Source organism: Echinops telfairi, unplaced genomic scaffold (assembly GCF_000313985.2).
Source record: "Echinops telfairi isolate 266 unplaced genomic scaffold, ASM31398v2 ScPeMD7_655;HRSCAF=1070, whole genome shotgun sequence".
Taxonomy (NCBI): domain Eukaryota; kingdom Metazoa; phylum Chordata; class Mammalia; order Afrosoricida; family Tenrecidae; genus Echinops; species Echinops telfairi.
In genome coordinates this window covers 17,374,896-17,375,990 of record NW_022104553.1, presented here as the reverse complement: position 1 = coordinate 17,375,990, position 1,095 = coordinate 17,374,896, and the positions used below count along the sequence as shown (strand labels likewise).

The 1,095-nt window shown below is 52.2% G+C and overlaps 1 protein-coding gene across 1 annotated transcript in view; it reads right to left on the bottom strand.

Moving 5' to 3' along the window:
• The window catches only part of RDH13 (retinol dehydrogenase 13), an 11,169-nt gene that overhangs the window by 5,461 nt on the left and 4,613 nt on the right, over positions 1–1,095 (bottom strand). Inside the window, exon 3 of the mRNA XM_045292387.1 lies at positions 671–826. Within this exon, the coding sequence (XP_045148322.1) occupies positions 671–826 (156 nt within the window). The remainder of the gene's footprint in view (positions 1–670; positions 827–1,095) is intronic.

Below are 1,095 nucleotides of genomic sequence, written 5' to 3'. Positions count from 1 at the left end.
CTGTGATCTTCCTGCATTCGGAATCCTGCATGTGTTGCGTGAGTCTGAAGAGGACTTTATAGATTGATATCAGACATATGGGCTAATCTCAGACCTGTGCACTTGATCTGGACGTTTTCTCAATATTCAATTGCTCTTGTATATAAAGCTGTTTCTTATACACCTATGAGTGTCTATGAATTTGTTTCTCTAGTCCACCCAGACTGACACAGAGGGTGCGACTTCATCCAACAGACTTGGGACATGGTGTCAGGAGAGACCAGTCCCTGGAGAAGGACGTCCTGCTCAGTAAAGCAGAGGAGCAGCACAACTAGAGAAATGCTCTCGCTGAGATGGATGGACACCGCGGCCGCAACAATGGGATCGCACACAGGAACATTTGTGAGGATGGCCCAAGACCGGGCAGTGTTTGCTTCTCTCGTGCCCAGGGTCACTATGAGTCGGAGCGGACAAGAATGAACCAGAAGCCAACCAAAAGCCAGTCAGTCCCCCTTGCTGAGGGCGGCTGATATATTACTTGAAAAGTGTGTTGATTGGAGCTGACAAAAGAATGAAAACCACCACGAGGTAACTGGATCTGCCCCAGCCGACGGCTCGCTCCCCAATACGCTTGGGTCTGTCATCAATTCAGTCCTGGGGCCCCCCAACCGAGCAGCACCCGCCTGCCTACCTTGGATGATCTTCTTCGCAAAGTCTCGGATGGACCTGAGGGAGGACAAGTCGAGGTGCCGGGCGTTGACACGGTGGTTTAAGGTCTCTCCCCGGATGTCCTTGGCGGCTGCCTCACACTTCTCCATGTCCCGGCAGGCCAGAATGACATTGCCTCCTGGAAGCCAGGTCGGGGACAGGGACACAGCAATAAGCAAATATTCCATGCCTGGGGTGGTATCATGGGTTAAGCATTGGGTTGCTAACCGCGAGGTCAGCAGTTTGAAACCACGAGCCTCCTCCTTTTGTAAACCCTGGCAAGTCTCAGACACCCACAGGGGAAGTTCTACCCTGTCCTATAGAGTCACTATGAGTCAGAAGCGACTCCGTGGCAGTGAGTTTGGTTTTGGGGGTTACTTGGGGGGCATCTACCCAAGAGAACAGAAG